The sequence below is a fragment of the Ailuropoda melanoleuca genome, chromosome 2, assembly GCF_002007445.2.
Source record: "Ailuropoda melanoleuca isolate Jingjing chromosome 2, ASM200744v2, whole genome shotgun sequence".
Taxonomy (NCBI): domain Eukaryota; kingdom Metazoa; phylum Chordata; class Mammalia; order Carnivora; family Ursidae; genus Ailuropoda; species Ailuropoda melanoleuca.
In genome coordinates, this window is record NC_048219.1 from 75,811,726 (window position 1) to 75,830,276 (window position 18,551).

Here is an 18,551-nt window from a genome sequence, read left to right on the forward strand (position 1 = left end):
TATTTATATTTAGATAATAATATAAAATAATTTTCTTTTTCTTCCAAGATTTTATTTAAATTCAAGTTAGTTAAGATATAGTATTAGTTTGGGGAGTAGACTTTAGCGATTCATTACTTACATGTAACACCCAGTGCTCATCCCAACAAGTGCCCTCCTTAATACCCATCACCCATTTACCCCATTCCCTCACCCACCTCCCCTCCAGCAACCCTCAGTTTGTTCTGTATAGTCAAGAGTTTCTTATGGTTTGCCTCCCTCTCAGTTTTTATCTTATTTTATTTTTCCTTCAATTTCCTTATATTCATCTGTTTTGTTTCTTTTTTTTTAAGCTTTTTATATTTATTTATGTGACAGAGAGACAGCCAGCTAGAGAGGGAACACACCAGGGGAGTGGGAGAGGAAGAAGCAGGCTCCTAGCGGAGGAGCCCGATGTGGGACTCGATCACGGAACGCTGGGATCATGCCCTGAGCCGAAGGCAGACGCTTAACGACTGTGCTACCTAGGCGCCCCTGTTTTGTTTCTTAAATTCCATATGGTATTTGTCTTTCTCTGACTGATTTATTTCACTTAGCATAATACACTCTAGTTCCATCCACATAGGTGCAGATGGCAAGATTTCATTCCTTTTGATGGCTCAGTAATATTCCATTGTCTATATACCACATCTTCCTCATCCATTCATCAGTCAATGACATTTGGGCTCTTTCCATAGTTTAGCTATTGTTGATAATGCTGCTATAAACATTGGTGTGCATGTGCCCCTTTGAATCAGTATTTTTGTATCTTTTGGATAAATACCTAGTAGTGCAATTTTTAGATCATGGGGTAGTTCTATTTTTAACTTTTTGATGAACCTCCATAATGTTTTCTGGAGGGTCTGTACCAGTTTGCATTCCCACCAACAGTGTAAGAGGCTTCCCCTTTCTCCACATCCTTGCCAACATCTGTTGTTTCCTGTGTTGTTAATTTTAGCCATTCTGACTGGTGTGAGGTGGTATCTCATTGTGATTTTGATTTGTATTTCCTTGATGATGAATGATGCTGAGCATATTTTCATGTGTCTGTTCACCATAAAATGATCTTTTCAAAGGAATATTTCCTCAAAGTATTTATTCTGATATATTCTATTGTAAAACTGGAGTAGTTTTTAATGGACAAACATGCCTACTTCTTTCATTTCCACCTTTTTTATTAGCAATACTAGCCAGTGCTGCTGACTTATCTCTAAGTAGTTGAAGTAACATTTGAAACCCTATCAACTCAAAATATGAACTGAGAGGTGACTTGAGATCACCTTTAAAACATCATCGAATTCAATTTTTTCATACATGTCTAGCAAAGTGCTTGGTACATAAAGAAACACTCCCAAATATTGAATGAACGAATCTACAAAATAAGAGCGCTGATAGTATTCATAAACTACTATCTCTGAGTGATAATGCTGTACTCAGAAATCAAGCCAAGAATGAGCTGGACAGAAAATAGGTGCTCAGTAAATACTTGCTGAGTTTAATTCATATAATTTTAGAATTAGAGATGATCTTAGAGATGATTTGCCTTCTGGTAATTACTCTCTCTTCTATGCTTTTTGCCTACGTTTATTGAAGCACATGTATTAGCAAGTATTTATTTAGCTTTTCTTATGTTAACTCCTTGAATGCAAAGACATTGTGATGACCCCCATGTAGCCTGGTGCTTGGCAAATTGTAGGTACTCAAACGTTTGCTGAGTGAGAGTGAGGCTAGAACTCTGCTGTCCAATATGGTAGCCATTAGCCACATGTGGCTATTTAAATTAGTTAGAATTAAATACTAAATTTAAAATTTTAATTTTAAATTCAATTCTTTGATCATACAAGCCACATCTGAAGTATTCGATAGCCACATGTAGCTAGTGACTACCATATTGAACAGAGCAGAGACAATTTCCACCAGTGCAGAAAGTTCTATTGAACAGTGCCAGTCTAGACCATTTCCCTCATTTTGCAGAAGAAAATGAGCTCAGGAAAGGTGTCACCTACTCAAAATCAAATCAGCAAAAGCAGAACTGGGATTAAAATCTGAAACTCCTAAATCAATGTCCATCGTTGTTAAATCGTAACTGATTCATTTCAGAGTTCAAACTGTATGTAGCCCTAACTTAGAGCTGGTGATATTATGGAAGATATGATCGTTGTCTTTTTATTGCCATAGAAGATATTTTATTTTTCTATTGCAATTGATCAATTTACATGTTTTATAAATAGGAAAAATATGACAGATTTAAAAAAATGGTCTAGAAGCTCTGTACCTCTGCTGTAAAAGTAGAAAATAATGCTAATTTAAAAAATGTTTTCCAGGGGTGCCTGGGTGGCTCAGTCCTTAAGTATCTGCCTTTGGCTCAGGTCATGATCCCTGAGTCCCAGGATCGAGTCCCACCTCAGGCTCCCTGCTCAGCAGGGAGTCTGCTTCTCCCTCTGACCCTCACCCGGCTTGTGCTCTCTCTCTCTCTCAAGTAAGTAAATAAAATCTTTTAAATAAAAAATGTTTTCCAGGTGCCTAGCTAAACAAAATGTTATAGTATCCTGGCCTTCTGCCAATTTAATTAGAAAATGCATAGAATAGGTTCTGATTTAATGGTTGCTTTTTTTAGTTTGGTTTCTTTAAAGCATTCCTCTTTGGTTTACTAAATTGAAAAAATATTTGGATCAAAATCAACAAATTAATAAGGTTTGTTCAGAGTTGGGATTCAGGATTGGTTTGGTGTGAATTCTTAAAAGATTTCCTCAGCTTTTTTTTTTGAGAGCATCAGTAATTTCTAAAATGTTCTTAGAGAAAGAACCTTATTTTCTACAACTTCCATAATGTATTTACTTATGAAATTATTATTTGCTGTTCTCTGGAAAGAGAAATCTAGTTCTGCCTGATAAGAATAAAGAGATGAAGAAGTAATCATTCCCATAGCTGACTTAGTATTAGATTATGAAGGAGTCAAGGGAAGAAAGGACCAAATCAGGGTTTAAGGATCCCCCAAATGCTATCAGTCTAGGGCATTTAGGCTCTAACACTTGTTCAACGAAAGAACCCATCTTAATCACACTGTAGTTATGCCATGACTGGAAAGAAGATGTTGACTAAACATTGTGGTTTCAGATAGAAAAGTGTACAATTCAGAGTTTGTTTTTAAGAGCCACAAAGGCAATTTGCCATCTTTCTACAGATATTTTTAAAAAGGTAAAAAGAAAGTGATGAAAGAAATCAAGTTTTAGAGTTAATGGAGGCACCTCAGAAAGTAATCTAGTTCTTTCTTTGAAAGCCTTCATTCTTCCATCAGGCAAACTAGTATTTAAGACGATTAAATATCAGTACTTAGGTATCAGTAATGTCCCTATTTAACTGCAGGACCAAAGAAAGAGGCTATGTTTTTACTACCATATTTCCTTTGATGTGAAATTAAAAAGCTTTTGCTTGGCTAGGAATGTTATTATTCAAACTCCTATGTCATTCTCCTATAAGCATTCCTTAATAACTCTAGTTTGGTTATGGGCAATGGAAAATTAAGGCAAGTATTTGATTTAAAATTTTTAGAATATATGCTTTTTCCAAACAACACAGTATAGCAGTATTTTCCCCAAATGAACAATGTATAGGAAAAAAATGTCATGGACTCCCAATGTTAATTTAAATTATTGTAATTACAATTCTGTTCTAGCCACAGAGTTATGTAATTCTAGCTGGCACAATAAACACATCCCAAATTTCAGTGGCTTTAAAAAATTAAATGCTTAAGCAAAATAAGTCACTCACAGAATGACAGGTATTGTATGATTCCATTCATATGAAGTACCAAGAGTAGTCATATTCATAGACACAGAAAATGGAATGGTGGTATCTAGGGGCTGGGGGGAGAGGGAAATCAGGAGTTATGATTTAATGCGTAAAGAGTTTCAGTGGATGATAAAAAAAAGTCCTACAGATGGATAATGGTGATGGTTGCACAACAACGTGAATGTACTTTGTACCACTGAATTGCACACTTAAAAATGGTTAAATGGTAAGTTTTATATGTATTTTACCACAATCTTTAAAAATAATTTTTAAAAAACACCCACAAAATTAATGCTAATTTCTCAGTCACTTCACAGACCAGTATTCTGGTTAGGGGTTTGGGAGCATGAGTGAGGGGCTCTGCTCTAAGCTGCTGATAGAAAGACCCAGGCTGATGGAGGCTTTCTCATCTTCAGCACCCGGCTTCTAAGGCCAAACTGACATCAACATCCAGACATTAGATGAGGAAAGAATGAAAGAATCACATGCGCAAGATTTTTATGGACCAGGCCTGGAAGTTGCACACATTCGATTGGTTGGAACTCAGTCATTCAAAAGACACTGTGTACTCAGGAAGAAAAGAAGACATGTTTGGTGATGCCCTAGCACTCTATGCCATAGTTCATCTATTGGTCATCGAGTATCTGTTTCACCCAGGGTGCCTGGCTGGCTCAGTCAGAAGAGCATGAGACTTTTTTTTTTTAATTTTATTTATTTATTTAAGAGACAGAGAGGTGGGAGGAGCAGAGGGTGAAGGACAAGCGGACTCCACGCGGAGCCTGACGTGCTGAGCCTGACACGGGGCTCGATCCCAGGACCCTGAGATCAGGACCTGAGCCAAAATCAAGAGTAGGATACTTAACCGCCAGAGCCACCCAGACACCCCAGAAGTGCATGAGACTCTAGATCTCAGGATAATGAGTTCGAGCCCCACGTTGGATGTAGAGATTATCAAAAAACTAAATAAACTCAAATATATATATATATAAATACAGGTGTATATATATATGTGTATGTGTATATATATATTTCACCCTTCTTATAAATATATATATGTATTTGTAAATATATATATATGTATTTGTAAATATATATGTATTTGTAAATATATATATATATAATATATATATATATATATTTTTCACCCTTCCTCCCAAACGTTATGCTCACTCCCTTTCCAAGGGAAATAACCTAAAATCTCACCCAGTCACTTCATCTAGTTGAAAGTGCAGGATCTCCAGGTAACTACACAGGCTTCTCCATCGGATCTGGATACAACTCTGTATTATCTTGTGCTCTGTTGATTCTCAACCAGGGGTGACTTTGTCCCCTGGGGAATATTAGGCAAGACCTGGGGACATTTTTTATTGTCACAACTGGGAAGGAGGGGCATCTATACATTTGCTCTATATAATTATGGAGCAAATGTATTGCAGCAAATACTTGCAGGTGGGAAGGAGAAAGGGAAACATTGGCCCACTGCAAAAATGCAGTTCTGCCTGGAGGCATCGTGGTGGCCCTGAACTGGCAGTGGGGAAGGTTCCCAAGCAAACCTTGCTTCTACATTCTGCAATGACCCCTCCTGTTTATTGTTCTCTGTGGTCACTGGCTCTTCCTCTAAGCCCACATGCGAAGTAGGTGTGGGGAAACATGAATTCCTTGTAAAGAGTACCGCTTTTAATACAGGCAAATGGTTTCTTTAGCCATATAGACCCTCAAAAACTGAAAGACTTCTGATCTGTTTGCATCCAGTCAGTTCCCTATGCCAGTAACACTAAAGTTCTTTCCTAGAGATAATTCTCAACCATAATTTATTTCTTTGCTTGTTCACCCCTGCGCTTCTCCTCCTCTCAAAGGGTAGGCAGGCTTAACCGTGGAGGCCACACCCTAAATCTAATCTTTGCTGCCTGGCTGAATTTTAATGGGGCCTTGTTGCTCAAAAGCTCTTTCAATCTTATTTCCTATTCTTTGAAGTATAGAGCAGTCAGTTTTTCCAATCCCTTGAGGCTCCAAGTTTCTGTACTCTCTATATTCCTTTTCATTTATGCTTGCATACCTACTTATTATTGCATGAGCTCATCTCATCTTTCTAATATCTTGCTAAATGAAGCCAGTAAACTTAATCTACTAACATTTCATCTTCCAACCTCTTCTAGAGCTATGGGCTTTGTAGTCACCTTATTTGCCTTCTGAAATACTGCACTAAACTTTACCAAATGTCTTGCCATGGGTTTCCATTTTCCAGCTCCTGATAATAGTTTCCTTGTTGTCTACTGCCTGCCTAATTTTAGATTTGCATGATAGCACCCTATTCTGTAACAATTTCTGTATTAAGGTAATGCTAGCTATTGGGGCAAACATACCTCAAAAAGTCACAGTAAAATTTGTTTCTTGCTCACCTAACAGTTCTGTGTAAGTGTTCCTGGTCAGGGGTGGAGGAGGGAGGGAATAACCCTTTGCCACACAGTCACCTAGGGACCCAGGCTTCTAGAGGCTCTGTCATCTTCAACAAGTAACTTCAAAAGTTTCCCTTCACACTAAATTCCAACCAGCAGATACCAGAAGAGAGGGAGGATCATGGGTAGGAGGTTTCTGTGAGCCAGGCCTGGAATTGGTGCCATTATTTCTGTTCACATTCCACTGGCCAATAGAATTTAAGTAAAAGCAGAGTTTGCATCCTTCAGGAAGTGTTCTTGAAGGGAGGGAATATATCTTTCTTCCTTCCAGCTTCCTGCTGGCTAGAATTGAGAAATGGTGATGGAGCTCAAGCAGCCATCTTAGACCACAGGGTGAAAAGCACATGTCAAGGATGATGGAAAAACAGAGCTTAGGTCCCCGATTCAGAGCTTTCCTACCAGCTTTGGACTGTTTGCCTCCTTTTATTAAGAGAGAAATGAGCTTCTGTCATATTTAAGCCACCGTTGTTTGCGTTTTCTTTTATTTGTAGCTTAACCTAACTTTAACTTATATAATTATTCTCTAATTGTTTGGTATGGTTACTTTTTCTTTTGCCCACTCCTTTTAGTTGAAGACCTTTAATACTTTCTTCTCATAGTAGAGGAGACTATAAGAACTACCAAATCTCTGACACAAGCAGTCTTAGCTCATGTCTAGCACCTTTATTGTTTTACCTGGGGGTAAAACATTTAGGATTGGTCCATAAATTCAAAACATTTCAAGCAACATTTATTGAATACTCACTAATGCCAGGTACTGGGTGAGGTCATCTAGGAACTGCATCTGCTAAGTTCCTTTGCCCTTGGCTTTGGATCATGGGAGGTACCAGCAGGAGATCAGAATGCAGGAAGTGAGAGAGGTCAGGGTATTTATCCTTCCTCCTTTCAGCTCCCCAGCAGACTGTGGGTCCCTTACCCTGCCCTCAGTAAAGAGTCCTTTCATTGAACTTTCCTCATTTAAACACTTTGAGTTTGATGCCTGCTTCTTGCTTGGGCTTTAATTCATACAACGTGTTTAATAATCAAACCATAGATCAAAGAGAGTACTAGACTCCCTCCCTTCCTCCAGCAGGAGATCTTTATAAAATGCGAATCGGGCCCCTTCAATGGTTGTTAAACGTCAGTGTTAAAACGTCAATGGCTGCCTATTTTATCAATGTCACCACACCCCACTCCAAGCTGCAGCCAGACTAAACGACTTTCAGTTCCTCCTGCAAAGTGGTCACTCTTCCTCTGAACCTCTGCACATGCAGTACCTTCTTCCTGGAAATTGCTCCCTAACCCCCATTCTCATCATTCAGACATCAGTGCAAATGTCATTTATCCCAGAAACTCTTCCATAAACCTATTTATCCTAGTTAGAGGTTATTATGTGTTCCCAAGGCAGCTTTTAATCACCATCACATACAGATGGACTCAATGTTACATAGTACTGCAACTGCCTGCATACTTACTTGTGTCCTCTGGTAGACCGTAAGATATAGAACAAGGACTGCAGCTCAGATCCCTAGGACCTATTAAGGTGCTTGGTACATAACAGGCTCTCACTAAATCTTAGACAGTACCTAAATGTTATTGAAAAAGCTTGAACCCTCCTCCTCTAGCTACTGTCCTGTCTCTTCTCATTCACTGACAAAAATCATAAAAAATAGTTTTTAGTCACCCACTCCTCATTACTACCTTCCATTTACTTTCCAGACCATTTTAATCTTACTTTGCCACCACCTTTTGTGGGGACTTCTCTTGCCAATAGTACCAGTGACCTCCTTGCTCTTCAATTTAATAAGTTCTTTTCAGTCCAAATCCTCTAGGAATGCTCTGCAGCACTTTCTGGAAACTCCCTCCTCTGTTGTCTGGGGATCTGTATCTGTCTCTCTCACTCTCTCATTGATTTGTTTGTATATCTATGCTATCCTTCACTTGTTTATAAGCCCCTGTGTGTCTTGCTCATTTCTATCTCTAGCCCCAAGCATAGTGGCATAGTGCCTGGCACACAGTAGGTCTTAATTACTATGAATGTTAAGTAATTAAAACTCCTGGTTTCCAGCTCGTTTCTCTTTCTTTTCTTTCTTTCTTTCTTTTTTTCCATCTCTCTTTCTTGATCTCCTCTTTCTCTGTTTTCAGGCACCTTCACAGACTCCTCTTAAATATTCTTCAGAGTAATTCATTTTTATGCACCTTTGGGGTTTCAGCCATCAGAGAATACACTAACTCCCGCATGTTTTCAATCTTAACCTTTCACCTGAGCTAAGGCTGCCCTTCTCTCCCTGGTTATCTCACAGGCAGTTCAAATAACTCTTCCATTCCCAGCCTGCCCTCCTCCCGCTTCCAAAACTCAGCCAATGTAATTAATAAGCATCTATATGTCCAAGTTACAAAACCCAACGCTTCCAGCTGCCTTTTCTCCCCTGTCCTGCTGGGCAACCAGCTTTATCCACCATCAAACCCCCAGCCCCAAATCCTAACCTCTGCCTCTGGGTATTCTATTTCTTCCACCTGGAACATCTCAGGCAAATCCTATACATTCTTTGAAATTCAGAACTTCACCTAATTGCTTCCTCTTCTAAGTTCTAGACAAATTGCTTCTTTATTCTGAACAAACACAACTTCATTCTAGATTCAGTTTTTAATGATTGATTTATATGTCTCTCACTAGATGGTAAAATTCTTGAGGGCAGGTTTTTGTCTTTTTTTTTTTTTTTTTCAATCATTGGGGCTAACCAGTAACTGACATTCTAGGCGATTAAAAACTATTTCATATGAATTAATGCATGAATAAATGTTGAACTGGAAATGAGAATCTCTTCAATGACATGTTTTCAGAGATTAGTGGGAGGGAATCTTTGAGTCAAAAGGACAGTAACTAAGTTTTTTGTTTTAAAGTGAGAGTGAGAAAGAGGGGTGCCTCGGTGGCGCAGTTGTTAAGCGTCTGCCTTCGGCTCAGGGCGTGATCCCAGTGCTTTAGGATCGAGCCCCACATCAGGCTCCTCCACTGGGAACCCGCTTCTTCCTCTCCCACTCCCCCTGCTTGTGTTCCTTCTCTCGCTGGCTGTCTCTCTCTGTCAAATAAATAAAATCTTAAAAAAAAAGAGAGAGAAAGAGCGAGCACAGCAGAGGTTAGAGGCAGAAGCAAGCTCCCCGCTGAGCAAGTTGCCTGATGTGGGACTTGATCCCAAGACCCCGGGATCATGACCTGAGCTGGAGGCAGGCACTTAACCAACTGAGCCACCCAGGCGACCAATAACTAGGTTTGAAAACACTAACTTTATGTAATCAAGTAGGCAACATATATTGTAACAACATATACATGCCTACGGAAGGAAAGTAATTGCTATGCATCTTAGGGAGACTTTATTTTCAGGCTTTTCAGTTCTCCATCATGGACAGCCACATTTTAAAAGGGAAGGTATTATTTTAACCCTTCCTGTGTTCTTTTATCCTGGGGGACAGGAATTAAAGTATAAATAAGAGAAAATGCTTATAGTAGTACAGTGCGGGGCACTTGGTAGGCCCTCAGCACATTTTAATCCCTTTCCTTTTTCCTACCACGTCCTCATTTTATATTAGAAGCTTGTGAATTTAGAGTATCTAAAGGAAATTTTAGTTTTAGGGTTTCAATTTGACGAAAACAACGTCGTGGAGATTCTGATTAACCCTATTAACCCATGACTCTCAAACCCAAGAGAAAAAGAAATCACTGGAGGGGGAGGGGAAAAAGGAGGCGGAGCAAAAACTGAAACAAGGCCGAGAGGAAGCTGTAGAAGGAAGCTCCTTTTTGGTTGGGTTTGTCTTTTTTTAACCTCAGAGAGGCGTGACGCTCTAACTGCCGTCGTGGGTCAGTTTCCCCCGCGAAGCGCCCGCCCGCCCCGAATTTCCTCGNGGCCCCCGCCCGCCCCGAATTTCCTCGTCCGCCCTCCAGCTTCCGCCCCGCGGTGCACCTCTGGCCGCCGCCACTGGGGGCGCCTCGGGCCCCGTGGCGCTGAGGCGGCGGCCGCAGCGGCGGTCCTCCACGCTTCGCCTCTCTCGGCTCTCAGACGGGCGGCGGCGGCGGCGAGCTGCACACCGAAAGGGCCCCCACAGCCTAGGCGAGCTGCAGCACGACCGCTCCTCGCGGGCGGGCGGGGTCCGCGCCGCCGCGCTCCGGCCCGGGCTGCCGCGAGAGGCGNGGCGTCTGGCTCTCATGATGATGAAGAAGAAGAAGTTTAAGTTTAAGGTGGACTTCGAGCTGGAGGAGCTCTCCTCAGTGCCCTTCGTCAATGGGGTCCTGTTCTGCAAGATGCGGCTGCTGGACGGCGGCAGCTTCACCGCAGAGTCCCCCAGGTAACGCGCCCTCTGCGCCCCACGAGCCGCTGCGCCCGCGCCTGCCCCGCAGGGATTTCTTCGATGGGCAGCTTGTCATTCCTTGGCCCATTTACTCCAGGGGGAAGGCCAGCCTCGCGAGCTTCTCTTTCTCTAGGGACCAGTCTGAAATCAGTCAGGAGTTTATTGATCTGCACAAAGTGCTTCTCAAATGGATCCATCTCAGCTGGGCTTGGCTCTGGCTCTCCTGATTCCAGATGGTTCCTGGTATCTGCTCTTCCCTCCTAAATTCTCTAGGAATGAGAGCAATGGCCAGAAGGGAGAGAATACTTCTGTTTTCTCTTAAGACGTTTCCATATTTGCGAAATGCAAAGTGGAACTTGAATTGTTGTTAAAACAAAACCCAAAAGAACCCAAACTGCTTGAGTTCCAAGAGCCCTGGCTCTGAACAGAAACCTGTGCTCAGCGTTAACTCCTTTTCTCTTGTTGCTTACTCGGGGACCCAGAAGCTCAGGATGCGGCCAGGTTAGGCCCGGTCAGGCTTGACTTGAATCAAGCGTTCCCTGGCAGATGAGACAACAGTCTGCCTCATCGGAGAGCGGCGTCTCCAGTTACGGGGTAACACTCACTGAGTTACCAGTCTTGAGGTGGCCACTAGTGGCTCTCAGTGTGAAGGACTTAGAACCAGAAGGAGAGCCCAGACCTGCCCTCATTTTGAAATGAGCCCTTGGGCACCCTCGGGGAGAGTCATTGGCAGGTTACAGAATGGAGCCAAGGGTGATAGTGTTTGTTCCTTGAGTCGTGTAATGTCTATTTGGTAGGTTGACAGATTTACCCTTAGGTAAGTAGATAAGTGTTTCTTAAGAAAATAGGAAATTTACAGAATTTTTTAAAATGAATTTTTAAGTGCCTGAGATCAAGGGAAGAGGTTAACAGTTAATGCTTATTTTGCTTAAATTTACTGCTCATAGACTTTATTTTTACCCTAAAAATATTCTGCTTTCTTTTTACCTGTCATCCCTATTAGTGTAAAGGAAATAAGGTCAATGGGTTGTGTGATTGGGGTCAGAAAATTGTCTGTGGTGGCAACGCTGAAGCCTATAGAAGCCAGAAAATGTAAATGGCTAGTTGGCCAAAGCAAAGGATGTATAAAGCATTGTCGACTTTCAAAATTAAAAAACAACCCAGGATACTTTTTAAGATTAAACTGTGCTGCCAAATCTTTTGTGGCTATTCAGCTAATTAATTACACTACAATCACTTTTAACACACTGGTAAGAGAACAGTGTAACTTGAAATGGTGCAGCAAATATTGTACCAGCTCTTAAAGTGTGGAAAAGCCAAAACCAATTGAATGTCCTGTAGGTGCAAATGACTGTCTTACCCTGTTTGCTGCAGGGTCCCACCCCGCCATTTCTGGCAGTTAGACCAGCCCTTCCTGGTTGGTGGTGACACCTGGTGGTTAGAGTACCTCTCTCTTACCTCTTTCTCCCTCAGATTCTTGGCTTGCTACTCACAAATCAGTTATTCCAGTTTTGCAGGCAGTCATTTATTCAGCAAATATGAGTAGGTTAGGACCTTTAAGTATATTATCTTATTTCATTCTCACAGCAAACCTGTGAGGTAGGGATTCCCATTTTGTGGATGAATAAACTGAGACTCAGAAAGCTTAACTTTCCCAAGGCCTGTAGATCTGTTAAGTAAAATGTCAAGATCTTGATACAGGTCTGCCTAATTTCAAACAGATTGATGCCAGATGAAGGAGAAAGTTATGTGCTGTGCTGAATGGGGAGCTTCCTAATGATCTTAACAAACAAGGGGTATAATTTTATTTCTAATTTGCAAGAGTTGGAAAGGCAAAAGCAGAGTATCCTGGGTTCAACTTACCCCTTTCTCTTCCAACAAAAATGTGGCCTTAATGAAAATCAGTAAGGTTAAGAATAGTGCTCTAGGGGCACCTGAGTGGCTCAGTCATTGAGCGTCTGCCTTCGGCTCAGGGCGTGGTCCCGGGGTCCTGGGATCGAGCGCTGCGTCAGGCTCTCCCACTCCCGTGCTTGTGTTCCCTCTCTTGCTGGCTGTCTCTCTCTGTCAAATAAATAAATAAAATTAAAAAAAAAAAAAGAATAATGCTCTATATAGCCAAACAAACAAACGAAAACCCCTACAGTTTGGAGGGAAATGATTCATAATAAGGGGCCTGTGCCTTGTTAGGTAGAGGTGGTTGGTGTAAAGCTAAGAACAAGGATTTAGAACGAGGCAAATCTGAGCCTAAATCCCAACTCCACCATGATAAACCAAGGTGGATTACTCAGCCTCTCAAAGTTTCCATCTGTAAAATAGAAACCATCACTAGCATATAAGGTTGTTGTGAGGATTTAGTAAGATGATGTGCCGAAATCAGCTATCACAGTGCTCTAGCACCCAATCAACATTTTTTTTAAAAGCTTTATTTGTCAGAGGGAGAGCGCGCACAAGCAGGGGGCGTGGCAGGCAGAGGGAGAAGCAGGCTCCTTGCCAAGCAAGGAGCCCCGTTGCAGGACTTAATCCCAGGACCCTGGGATCATGACCTGAGCAGAAAGCAGACACTTAGGCAACTGAGCCACCCAGGTGTCCACACCCAATCAACATTTAAAGAGAAGACAAGGAGCTTGTCCAAGAGGGTTTGCTTCCTTTACAATAGTCATACTTAATTCCTTTATCCTGACAATTACAAAAGTGTTGGTTTGAAAAAGGTACCTCATATTATAAGGAAAAAAAGACTTGAAACACCTAAAGGATGTGAATTATTTTTAAATTGCGTAACTTTTAATTCTTGGATGCCAGTTGAAGCATTGCATCTCTGATTAAATGCTAAATTTTAATTTTTTTTTAAAATAAGGGGCGCCTGGGTGGCTCAGTCCGTTGTGTCCCACTCTTGATTTTGGCTCAGGTCATGATCTCAGGGTCCTGAAATCAAGCCCCGATCTGGCTCCACGCTCAGTGTGGAGTCTCCTTGTCTCCCCACTCTGCTCCTCCCCCTCTAAAAGAAATAAATTATTTAAATCTTAAATCTTTAAAATAACAAACCCCGTTGCCAACCAAAAAAAAAAACCCCAAACCAACCAAAAATGCTTTATATGCCTCTTATAAATCAAATATGGCTAACACTATAACATTTCTCCCATAAAAATATGAAATTACATAGAAAAGGGTTAACATAGGCCCAACACTACTTTTCTTAGAAAGGCCTGTTTACAATGTATTTGCTGGCATCTGAGAACTCGAATGGTCACCAGTTCCCTACAGTGATGTAAAACTTTGGAGTGTCTCACCGTGCCTAGACTACCAACAATATGATTTATGCTGAATACTTTCTAGGAGTCTGGAATTTTGGTCTGTGCCAGGGGGAGAGTGCCTATATGACCAGCCCCCAAATGGGCTTCCTTGGTAGATAACATATGTTGCTGTTATTTGATGCTGGGTGACTCTACTGGGAGAGGACTCTTTGAAGCTTTTCACTTGGTTTCCCACAACTTTGGTCCGTGGACCTTTTAGCTTTACTGATTCTGCTTTGTATCCTTTCGCTATAATAAATGTTAGACGTGGGGCTCCTGGCTGGCTCAGTTGGTAGAGCATGCAACTCTTGATCTCGTGGTTGTGAGTTTGAGCCCCATGTTAGGTGCAGAGATTACTGGAAAAAAAAAAACAAAAAAACCAACGTTGACATGAATACAACTGTATGCTGAGTCCTATGAGTCTTCCTAATGGATCCCTCAACCTGGGGATGTTCTTGGGGATCCCTGAGCATGAATGTACCTAAAATAATAATTCATTTTTTAGAGAAAAGCTTTAGAGGTACATTGCAAATTATAAATATATTTGGCTTTAATCAGAAACTAAAGAGGCAGATCATTCATTGCTCACTAAATGTTAACTGAGCATTTACCAGGTTTCAAGCTGTGTGGCAGGGGCCCCAAGAAGCACAACAAATATAAAAGCCCAAAGGGAATTAGCTCTACTTAATGAAATTAGATCACAGATGTATAATTACTTGACAGTAGGAGACAGTATGATTTAGTGCCTAATCAATGGGTCAGACAATATGTGAGTGTTGTTGAAATTCTGCAGGTAAAGAATTTATTTGCAGCTGTAATGGTTACTGAAAAACCACAGTAGCTTTTCAGTTGAGCGTGCTGGGTGGATGAATTTGCATTAACAAAGAAGTGAGGGTGAGAGGACAGCTTGAACAGGTCATCAATAGGAGCTGGTGATAGATCAGCCTGACTGCAGAGAGAGTTCACATTGAACAGAAGCAGAAGATAAAGACTTTGAATAGTTTTCCACTGCTCATAGGATAAAAGTCAATTTGAGATTCTTGCACTAAGTTGTATTGTGATTAAAGTGGTATTTAAGCTGGCTAGCTCGTTGCTGTTTGTCAGATTCAAGTGCGGATAGATGAGAAATGGGGAGACAAATTAGGAGTCTGTTAAAATAACCCAGGCAGGAGCTAACAAGAACCTGAATTTGGAGGTTTTTCATCTAAGTGGCTGATAAAATAATAATATTATGACAAATGCCTTGAAGATATGACAGAGTAAGGTAAGGAAGTCAAGTAGAGTCTTTGTTTTATTGTTTTGTTGAGGTATATCACGGTATATGTGAGGTATATTTGTTGATAGTATATTGTGGGAGAGGATAGGAGGCAGGTTATATGTTGGACACACCACATTGAGGTGACAGTGAGCCTGATTAGCAGTTGGAGACATAGTTATTGTGCGTTTCTTAGATTCTGGTCTCTTGTAAGTAAGCCTGCTTACTGAACTTTTCATCTAGAATTTCCTTACCCGTTTTGCCCTTTTAAAGATTAGTAGTGACAATTAATTTGAGAAGGATCCAGTTTTTGCTAGAAAAGTGTGTTTAGTGAAGAGGTTAGAAAAAATAAGACTAGAAGGTGTTTATTTGTAATAAATATTATTAAAATTATCAGGGTTTACATACCATAGTTAACAAAGCATTCAGAAAATACATCGTATGATTAAAATAATCTAATAAACTGAAACCAATTATTGCCTAATGAAATATTTTTGAATCTTTCAAAAGAACAGAAAATTACACTATTTAAGTCTTTTAAGTACATGCTTCCTTTGTAAAAGCATTTAATCTCTTTTGAGGTTTGTTAAGACTGTCAGAACAGGTTTCATTTCTGGTCTGCTTCAATAAAGGAATAAGAAGAAAAATTTCCTGTATTTTTAGGATTCCCAAGTTTGCCTTATTTTGTTCATCTTTTTTTGTACTCATGGTGTCTGGGAAGCTAATGAGCACATCTGTGTGTTGGATCTTTTACTTTGTAAACAAGCTAAAGGGATTTCTTCTCTTTGGCCAGAATATGTCTTCATGTTTTCAAGATTTTAGTTCACTGCACATTGTGTTTGATTTTTTTGCATGTCCGGTTTTCTGAACACCATTTGTTGGACTGTCCTTTTCCCATTGTATATTCTTGCCTACTTTGTCCTAAATTAATTGAACACATGTGCATGGGTTTATTTCTGGGCTCTCTATTCTGTTTCACTGATCTGTAAATCTGGTTTTATGTCAATGTCATAGTGTTTTGATTACCACAGCTTTGTAGTATAGTTTGAAATCAGGTGGTGTGATATTTTGGCTTTGTTCTTCTTTCTCAATATTATTGTTTTGGGTGTTTGGGGTCTTTTGTGGTTCCATACAAATTTTAGAATTATTTGTTTAAGTTCTGTGACAAAGGTCACTAGAATTGTAATAGGGATTGCATTGAATATGTAGATTGCTTTGAGTAGTAGGGACATTTAAACAATATTAATTCTTTCAGTCCGTGAGTCCAGAACATGTTTCCATTTATTTGTTATCTTCAGTTTCTTTCATCAGTGTGTTATACTTTTTCAGTGTGTAAGTCACTCACCTCCTTTGTTAAATTTATTCCTAGGTATTTTATTCTTTTTTATACAATTATAAATGGGATTATTTTTCCTGATTTCTCTTTCTGCTACTTAGTTATTGGTGTAGAGAAATGCAACAGATTTTGGGGTGCGTAGGTGGCTCAGTCAGTTAAGCTCAGGTCATGATCCCATGGTCCTGTGATCAAGCCCCACATTGGGCTCCCTGCTCAACAGGGGGTCTTCTTCTCCCTCTCCCTCTGCTGCTCCCTATGCCTGTGCTCTCTCTTCGCTCTTTATCTCTTAAATAAATAAATAAAATCTTTAAAAAAAAAAGAAATGCAACAGATTTTTATATATTAATTTTGCATCCTGCAGCTTTACTGAATTCATTTACTAGTTCTAACAGCTTTTTGGTAGAGTCTTTAGGGTTTTCGATTTATAGTATCATGTCATCTGTAAATAGTGACAGTTCCCTTCATTTTCAAATTGTATGCCTTTTCTTTTTTTCTTGTCTAATTGCTGTGGCTAGGCCTTCCAATTCTTTGTTGAATAAGAATGAGGATAGTGGGCATCCTTGTCTTGTTCCTGATCTTAGAGGAAAAGCTTTTAGATTTTCACTGATGGGTACCTGGGTGGCTCAGTAGATTAAGTGTCTGACTCTTGATTTCAGCCCAGGTCATAATCTCAGGGTCGTTTATGTTTATAAATGTTGTATCTTCTTGCTGGTTTGCACCTTTAATCATTTTTGTTATAAATAGGCTGTTTTAAAGTTCATTTTATCCAAAGTGAGTATAGCTACACCAGCTTTCTTTTTGTTTCCATTTTCATGGAACATCTTTTTCTTTTTTTTTTTTTTTTTAAAGATTTTTTTTTATTATTTATTTGACAAGAGATAGAGACAGCCAGCGAGAGAGGGAACACAAGCAGGGGGAGTGGGAGAGGAAGAAGCAGGCTCACAGTGGAAGAGCCTGATGTGGGGCTATCCCATAACGCCGGGATCACGCCCTGAGCTGAAGGCAGACGCTTAACCGCTGTGCCACCCAGGCGCCCCGGAACATCTTTTTCTATCCCTTCACTTTCAGTCTCTGTGTGCCCTTCTGAAGTGAGTCTCCTGTAGATAGTATATAGATGTGTCTTATTTCTTAAGCTAATCATCCACGCTGTGTCTCTTGATTGGAATATTTAGTCCACTTACATTTAAAGTGATTATTGATAGGTATGTACTTACTGCCATTTTGTTTGTTAATTGTTTTCTGCTGTTGGTAGTTCCTCTTTTCTTGTCTCTTTTTTCCCTTGTGATTTGATGACTTTCTTTATTATTGTGTTTAGATCCCTTTCTCATTTTCTTTTGGTATTTATCATAAGTTTTTGTTTTGTGGATACCATGAGGCTCACATATATCATCCTATGTATATAGCAGTCTATTTTAAATTGAAAGCAACTTAAATTTGAACACATTCAAAACCCTACACTTTCATTCTCCCCTGCCACATTGTATGTTTTTGGTGTCACTTTTTACATCTTTTAGTTTTATGTATCCTTTAACTAATTCTTGTAATTTTAGTTAATTTTCCTACTTTTGTCCTTTGGTCTTTTAATAGCTTTATAATTTTTTAATCCACTACCTTTACTGTATATTTACCTTTTTCCAGTGAGATTTTTACTTTCATATGTTTTATTATCTATTTCTTTTCAGCTTAAAGAAGTCTCTTTAATATTTCTTGTAAGGCCAGTTTAGTAGTGATGAACTTTCACTTTGCTTGCCTGGAAAACTCTTTATCTCACCTTCAAATCTGAATGATAACCTTGGCCAGAAGATTATTCTTGGTCGGAATGATAACCTTGGCCAGTAGCTTATTCTTGGTCAGAAGGTTTTTCCTTTCAGCCCTTTGATATCTCATGCTACTGCCTTCTGACCTGCGAAGTTTCTGCTGATAGCCTTATGGGGTTTCCCTTATACATAACAATTTTGTATTTCTCTTGCAGCTTCTAAGATTCTCTCTTTAACTTTTGACATTTTAATCATTATGTGTCTTGGTAGCTCTCTGGGTTCATTGTATTTGGAACTCTGGGCCTCCTGGACCTGCATATCTGT

The 18,551-nt window shown here is 40.0% G+C and overlaps 1 protein-coding gene across 5 annotated transcripts in view; it reads left to right on the forward strand.

Moving 5' to 3' along the window:
- The first annotated feature begins 10,438 nt into the window (after window positions 1–10,438).
- FAM102B (family with sequence similarity 102 member B) overlaps window positions 10,439–18,551 on the forward strand; it is an 87,360-nt gene continuing 79,247 nt past the window's right edge. For all 5 annotated transcript variants that reach the window (XR_004623342.1, XM_034654005.1, XM_034654008.1 and 2 more), the window contains exon 1: window positions 10,439–10,586. Coding sequence is in view for 4 of the 5 variants with exons in the window: in XM_034654005.1 (XP_034509896.1) it covers window positions 10,447–10,586 (140 nt within the window). In the remaining variant the exon portion in view is untranslated. The remainder of the gene's footprint in view (window positions 10,587–18,551) is intronic.